This window comes from Tiliqua scincoides, chromosome 15 (assembly GCF_035046505.1).
Source record: "Tiliqua scincoides isolate rTilSci1 chromosome 15, rTilSci1.hap2, whole genome shotgun sequence".
Taxonomy (NCBI): Eukaryota; Metazoa; Chordata; class Lepidosauria; order Squamata; family Scincidae; genus Tiliqua; species Tiliqua scincoides.
The window spans coordinates 4,279,821-4,287,320 of record NC_089835.1 but is presented as its reverse complement, the minus strand read 5'-3'; the positions used below and the strand labels follow the sequence as shown (position 1 = coordinate 4,287,320).

Genomic DNA, 7,500 nt, shown 5'->3' with positions numbered 1-7,500 from the left:
ATAGCTCAAGGCCTATAAAAGGCCTTGCACAAAGCAAGGCTGGCCTTTCCTTTGCTGCCTCTACTGCATCACAGACATGAAACAGCAAGCAGTGGAGGAACCCTCGTCTCACAGCTCACGTGAGAGGACAAACAGTCACCCTCACGCTGAGAGCAGTTGTGTCAGGCCAGTGGAGGCTCTAACAAATCTCTGGAGGGCCAGAGGCTCATTGGAGACTGGGGGCTCCCTGAGGGCCGCATTGAGAGGCCACAAGTGGCCCCAGGGCCGGGGTTTGGGCACCTCTGATCTAGACGGAAGATCAGAAAGTGATCCACATCAGGGATGCCAGTTTTGGTTTGAGATAGTGGCTGTTGATGGCCAAAGCGGCAGCCTGGCAAAGTGGGCCCCTTTTCCGACCTTGGCGAGGGTGGAGCTGTTTCCACAGCAGAGGGCAAGTCGCTGGCAAATACAGCGCTCCTGAGGACTGACTCGTTCTGTTCTCGCCTTCCTTCTCCAGGCACAATGGAAACATCTTGCTGGACGCAGACGGGCACATCATCCACATCGACTTCGGATTCATCCTCTCCAGCTCTCCCCGGAATCTTGGCTTTGAGACGTCTGCCTTCAAGCTCACCACGGAGTTTGTGGATGTAAGTTGGGGCACACACGCACCCATAACGCCGTGTGGTTGATTCTGTAACACTGAGGTTGGGTGGTGGTGTGTCTAGTTGTGTATCAGCTGCCTCACGTCAGCCAACATCTTCAACCTCTGGAGCCAGGGCAGCCCTGCAGTTTCCAGGCACGAGGAGGCAGAATCTTTGACGAGAGGAATCTTATCAGGGGGTAAATTTTCTTTTGGACCTCTTCCCTTCTCCATTGGCTTACAATTTCTGCAACTTATGGTATATAAAGCCGTATGAGCTTAAACCAAATGTACATGCTAGTCTTCATACAACATATGCAAACATTTTATGAGATCCCAGGAAACTTCCTGCTTCCCTCCTTTGGCCCCTGGGGCTTCCTTTTTGACCCCAATGTACCCCCTGCACTCCCCTGTGATGATGCTTATGGGGATACTTTACCCCCAAGGAGGAAGCAGCACCTGGGCTGGTGGGATTCCTGTGTAGGAGAGACCAAGGTTCTAGTCCTTATGGTGGATATCCCTGCAAATAGGGGGGAGGGGCATAGTTTGAAGATAAAATTGGAGGACACTGAGAAGGCTGAGCATGACTTACGTTGCTCAAGAGTTAGGGTGCCCTGGTCCTCTTGATTCCTTGCCTATGTCTGTGCCATAAAGATACTCATACCTCTGTCTGGAGTGGTTTGTGTCAACAGCAGGAGGCTGGCTCTCCTTGGGAGTGGCTTTTTAAATGTTCTTCAGTGTAGAACATCTGGGGATATCTTAACCACCTTCAGTGTTCATTGTTCCTGCTCCTCCAGCCCCTTTCTCTGGGTTCAGTTTTTCCCTGCACTAAAAAGCATTTAAGGCTTTTTTTTTTGGCTGAAGAAAAAAAGATAAGTGAGCAGGATGTGAGGGAGGCTTGCGGTAGCAGGCAGTGGCGGAAGAGGGGACCGACCCTTCTCTCCCAGCCTTTGTGCCAGACCTTGGGGTTGTCCAGTGAAACGGACCGGTTGGCAGGAGATTTGGAACGGTCCAAAAAAAGCCCCTTCACAAAAGGCGTAATTGACACGTGGAATTTGCTGTCACGAGGTACGACGGCAAGGAGCTTAGGCGGTTGGAAAAGGAGCTTAAATGGATTCCTGGAGGAGGAAGCAAGAGGGCCCCCCTTGGTGGGTCTTGGCTACGCTGACTCTGAACGGAGCCTCCTTCCCTGTACAGCTGGCTTTTGAAGAGCAGGTGTTGTGAGGCAGGAAGGAGGGGACGGTGGTAGCCTTGCTGCGTCACTAGTGGACTCTCTGGAGGTATTTGGTTCCTTCCTGGCCTCAATGGGCCCAGCTTGGTCTTGAGTCCTTTCTGGTGTTCCTGGCATAAGAACGTGAGCCGTGCTGGATTGGGCCAAAGGCCTACCTAGTCCATCTCACAGTGGCCCACCAGGTGCCCCAAGGAGCACATAAGACAGCAAGAGACCGATATCCTGTTGCACCTGGCATTTGGAGGTAGCCTGTCTCTAAAACCAAGGGGTTGCTTGTACCCATCATGGCTTGTAACCTGCTATGGATTTTTCCTCCATCAAGCTGTCCAGTCTCCTTTTAAAGGCATCTAGGCCTTCAGGTGCCATCGCCACATCCTGTGGCAAGGGGTTCCACAGATCAATGACGTGCTGGCTCAAGAAACATTCCCCCTCTTTGCTTTTCCCAGGTCATGGGAGGCCCGAACGGCGACATGTTCAACTACTACAAGATGCTCATGCTGCAGGGCCTCATTGCTGCTCGAAAGCACATGGAGAAAGTTGTGCAGATTGTGGAGATCATGCAGCAAGGTAACGGTTTGCTCTGCTCTGGTGCCTGGAGCAGCTCTGGGCTCAGGCAGGTTCCCCCCGGCAGTTATTGACTTCTGGAGAATCGCCTCCATATTGGAAGGGAGACTCTTCCCCCATTGCCAAGGGCACCAGTGTGCTTGCCCTGTGAATGGCAAAGGATTCTGGGACACTGGCTCGGCTGTTGCCAAGCCTGGCCACAGCAAGGGCTGCCATCCCTAATTGACTAAACCTACATATCCCAGCTGTGGACACTGCAGCGCACGGAACGAGTGCAGATTTAGAGAGGAGGATTAAACTAACCAGAACTTACATCAGTTTGTCCCACAGGTTGCCGGCGATGCTGGAGCGAAGCGCAGGACAGTCAGTTTGTGACAGTAGCTCAGGTCATCTGTGAGTGTCGAGAGCAGCGTCATCTCATAAGTTGCCAGTCCCCGAGAAAGAGAATTGCCCTGCTCAGTCAGGCTGAAGTCTGTCCCATGCAGCACACCCTGTTGGCCTGTCGCAGCCGCCCAGGCTTCTCTAGGAAGTCCACACGCAGGGCGCTGAAAGTCACAGCTGTCCCCCCTCGGCCCCCGGAAATGTGGCTTCCCTCCATGTGCCTTGATTTCACCAGCTGCCACGGCTAATAGTGTCTGACAGCTTCACCAGCCACCACTCTACTTGCTGGTGGCTGTGAGTTTTCCAGTTTCCCCAGGGGGGAGGGGGGAATCGGGGGGGGGCAAGCTTCTCAACAGCAGTTCCCAAAGTGTGTCATGATACTCGGGGGGGGGGCATTCCAAGGCACTCAGTTGGGGTGTCACAGGACCCCTGCCTCCCAGCAGCAAGACAGTGTGCAAGCCCCCAAACTGCAGCAGGAGTCTCGGCGTGGCAGGCAGAAGAGCAGTGCATAGGAACCCTCCCGCCTACCGTTATTCTAGGCCAGCAAAGTGGCAGTGACATCATCATGTGACGCGTTTTGTGTTACCGCCACTTCCGGGCTCAGAGGGTGTCACGGCTGCGGTGAGTTTAGAAACTGCTGCAAAAGCCCATTGAGGGCTGCCCAGACAGTCTTCTGAAACCGCCCCAGCCCCAAATCCTTCTCTCCGGTGCCTCTTTTCCCCCCTTTTTCAAAGTGATTGCGTTGGTGTTTAGGGTGGAGGGTGGCTCTGTTCCATTTTGGGGCGCTCCCAGACAGAACTGCGACAGCCTTCTCTTCTTCAGCGAGCGTCTAGCAGGAAGGCAGCTGTGGCTTGGTAGCGAGCAGCTCTCTGGGGCTTGTGGGGGCGGGGAAGTGTGTTTCCTGGCTTTGGCTGGACATTCTGCCGGAGATGGGAATCTGTTGTTCCCCTGTGCGTGCACATCCTGTGAGCCCACCCCCTATTTTGACAGGTGCCGCACACACATTCTTGCCCCGCCTCCCAGAGCTGGCTGCCTGACGTAGAGAGGACCCGCTCCATCCTGCCTGTGTACGAAGCAGGGCTTCAGAGGGACTGAGCTGGCGTTTTGAGTCCGGCTTTCCCGAAGAGCAGTGGCTGCCAAACGCTTTCGGCTGGGCCGTTGGTCCCAGCTCCCCGTCAGGGCTGCAATCCTATACATTGTATAGGGCAGTGGGTTTTTTTGCCAGGATTTTGCACCTCCCCTTGCTGGTTTCCACAGCCCTCCAGGGGAGGCACGGCCCGCAGTTTGGGAACCACCGAAGATCCATTTTTCTCCTGAGCCTCTCTGGCGCTGTCGGGCGTTCACCCCCCTCTCTTTCCCTCCTCCGCCCCCCACAGGCTCCCAGCTGCCCTGCTTCCACGGCTCCAGCACTATCCGCAACCTGAAGGAGCGTTTCCACATGAACATGACCGAGGAGCAGCTGCAGCTGCTAGTCGAGCAGATGGTGGACGGCAGCATGCGCTCCATCACCACCAAGCTCTACGACAGATTCCAGTACCTCACCAACGGCATCATGTGAGACCGTGTCCTGCCCCTGCCCCAGCCGCGGTGGGTCCCCCCAGCCGGAGGCCTCAACACCTTCCCGGAGAGGGGGGGAAGCAACGGACCTGTCCTCCTCCTCCTCGTCGGCTGCGAAGTGGCGCCTCGCGGTCCCTCCTGCGCCAGAGGCTGCGGCGACGGATTCTCTTGGGCACTGAGAGCGGGGAACGGGGGGAAGAAAAGGGACCCTGCCCCATTTGTAATCTTCTTCCCCTTTCACCTGAAATGCAAAAGGATCATGTAAAACTGGTATTTTACTTGTACAGCCACAAGCAAGGACGGACCTCTGGACGTCAGGAAAGAGTGCGCCTGCCTCCCGCCCTCCGGATCTTTTTGTTTCAGTATTACACGTCTGGCCGCTCAAGGCAGTCTCCCACATGTGTTTGAGTCCAGGGAGAAGGGGGGGGGGAGAGAGAGAGACTTAGCCTTGCAGCAGACCGAGGAACCCCTACCTTTTCTGAGCCTATTGCTCAAGGCTTCCGTCGTCCTGCTTGATCAGAGCTGTGGTGACTTCCTCTCCTCCCCTTCTGCACACGCGTTGTTGTGTCTGTGTCCATGCACCTTGGTCAGCAGCTGAAGGCCTTTTCTTTGTCCCCTGTCTGTGGTGTCCCGTCCCCCCCTTAAGCACACTTGATGCAAGTTGCACAACCGATCTTTAGAGGCGCACACACCTCCTGGCCCCTCCTGAACACAGCCTTCTGGGCTCCTCAAACGTCACCATGTGGGGTTTTTTTCCCCCGTGTTGGCATCATTCTGCAGAAGTCCTCCAGGCCTTCCGCCTCTCACCTCTGTCAGTGTTTCGATTTGGACACCATTCATAAGCGGAGGGGGGAGGAAGCAGTGATACGTTTGGGGTTGGTTTGCAATAACTCTTACATCGCTGGTGCTGCACTGAAAGGAAAGTCACAAAAGAACCCACAGCTTGTGCTCTCACCTCCTCTGATGTGTTAAGTGTGTTCTCTGCCTAGTGTGCACTTCTGAGGGGCGGCCCATCCCCTCTCCCTCTCTCTCTCTCGCCACGTTTTTTCCCTGGCCCGGTCTGTGCTCTCCGTTCACAACGCTCGCATGGCGTGGGCTGAGGTCACTAGGATCGCCCTGACAGCTGGACCCCCTCGGTAGCAGGGGGTGGGCTGCCCCTTGGCCTGAAGACCGTGCCTTCTCTATCTGTGCTTGCGCTCGGAGCTCTGCCCCCCAGCCTCAAAAACCCACTACCGTTGGGTGCAAAAAAAAAAAAAAGCAGCCACCAGGAAGCAGCTCCTGTAACTGTGAATGTTTTGCAATATGAATTTCAGAGATTGCAGCCAGTTCTGGGGTGGGGTGGGGGGTTGCAGAGGAGTGTGTCTCTCTTCCCCCTTCCTCCCCTCCAAAAGGAAAACCCCACACGCACAGTTTTGGTTGGTACTTGACTAAGTGTGATGGCCTCTTATGTTGGGGGGGGGGAGTTGAGCCTTTTTCCTGGTATGCAAATGTGAGATTCCTGTCTCCTGCATGGGTTGGAGGGAGGGGGGGAGAGAGAATAATGCCATGTGATCAGGGGGGTAGGGCATTATGTGTTTGCTTTTATCTGTGCAATTTCCCCTCCCTTTCTCCCCCCAGTTTCCTGGGTGGGAGGTGTGTGTCTTTTGGGTGTGTGTGTGTGTGTGTGTGTGTGTGTGTGTAAAATGCTGTACCAGGCTTTCCTCCGTGTAGCACTTACAACTTGGCCCCACTCCTCTTTGCTGCTTGTGAGACGGCACAGGCTTTGGAGGGAGGGAACCAAAACCATGTGGAACTGGGCCTGGCGGAAAGGAGCTGCCTCTTGTCGCAACTGCTCCAAGCAGAAGCCCTTGCGGGTGCCCAGAGGCGCCTTCTTCCCCTCGAGGTCCCCCTGTGAAGCACCCCTTAGCCCAGCGGTGGCTGGATGAGTGCAGGAAAAGATGGGCTCAGTACATTCCTTCCCTGTGCAGCTGCTGTTTTTTTTTCTTCTTTCAAACCTCTCTGTTTCTGAGCCCTTGACAAATGTGAGTGGGGGGGACGGGACAGGACAGCTAGGCACAGTTGTCCGAAGAGCCTTGTGGGTGCTTCCTTAACCAGCCACAGGGGAGGGGGGGGAGAAATTGCAGGGAGAGGTCTCCCACCTTCCCTGCAAGAGGATTTTAAGAATTGACACCCCTTTGCCCTCTTCTGTTCTTTGTCGCTCGTACCATCCTGGCGTGTGTCACACAGACAGCCCCTTGAAAGGGGCACCGGGTGGCCCTCCTCCTCAGCCAGGCCCGGATAAAGAGGAGCACCTGCAGCCATAAACCCAGAGCTCAGACCACTGCTTGGAGGGGGGGGGTGACCTTTTTGTCTGTCGTTTTTTAGGTGTCTGTGTCTTCTCGTCCCCCTTCAGTTCCTCCTTTCTCCAATATCCTTTGGGAGCTGCTCAGCCCTGCTCTCGGAAAAAGGACGGCGTGGCTGTTGACAAACTTTAGAGTCACGAGGAGAGGGGAGAAAGGTGGGAGACCCTAACCCTCGCCACTCCCCAGCAGCAGAATTGCTCTGGTGGGGAGATCAAAAGTGGGGGTCCTTTATACACCAGAATCTGTCCAGTCTTCAGCAGCAGTTACTAAAGGCCGTGGAAAGGAGACAACGGTTATCGGCGTGTGAGCTGGGAGGCAGAGAGGGTAAAACCCTCTTGACAGAACGGAAACTCAGCCTCCCTGGCCGCTTCTATGCTGTCATCTCGCATGCCAGGTGGCTGGCACAGCTTGCCCAGCCCTCTGCGTCCTGCATCCCCCCTTTTTACGGCACGTCTCCACCCATTGGCCTAGTTTGCACTGGTGCCCCCTGCACAAGTCTGGGGTTACTGGGAAGCCTCTCGCCACCTGCAGCCAGACCCCTTGGGGTTGGAACCTGCTTGGAGAAAGCCAGGTGGTGCTGGGGAGCAAGTGGGCTAGTCGCACAACTCAAAAGCGGATGTAGCAGCTGCCCAAATAGCACAGACGCTTCAGGCCCAGGAGCTCCTGTGTGAAAGCAGCTCCCGGGTCTTAAGCGAACTGAATAAAAAAATATTGCTTAAGAAATAAAGTGGCGTGGTGGTGGAGGAGAGGGCTACCTCCTTCCCTTCTGAAGACTGCACCTGCTGAAGGGGAGGATCTCCCAC

General features: G+C 55.4%; 2 protein-coding genes across 3 annotated transcripts in view; both read left to right on the top strand.

Annotated features, from left to right (window-relative positions):
• PI4KB (phosphatidylinositol 4-kinase beta) overlaps positions 1-7,500 on the top strand; it is a 34,833-nt gene that overhangs the window by 27,024 nt on the left and 309 nt on the right. For both annotated transcript variants that reach the window (XM_066610297.1, XM_066610296.1), the window contains 3 exons: positions 497-629; positions 2,300-2,420; positions 4,175-7,500. The exon at positions 4,175-7,500 is cut by the window's right edge and continues 309 nt beyond it. In XM_066610297.1, coding sequence (XP_066466394.1) covers positions 497-629; positions 2,300-2,420; positions 4,175-4,356 — 436 coding nt within the window. In that variant the 3' untranslated portion in view covers positions 4,357-7,500. The remainder of the gene's footprint in view (positions 1-496; positions 630-2,299; positions 2,421-4,174) is intronic.
• Positions 5,442-7,500, top strand: part of LOC136635258 (unconventional myosin-Ie-like) — a 36,330-nt gene continuing 34,271 nt past the window's right edge. Inside the window, exon 1 of the mRNA XM_066610411.1 lies at positions 5,442-5,491. Coding sequence (XP_066466508.1) covers positions 5,442-5,491 — 50 coding nt within the window. The remainder of the gene's footprint in view (positions 5,492-7,500) is intronic.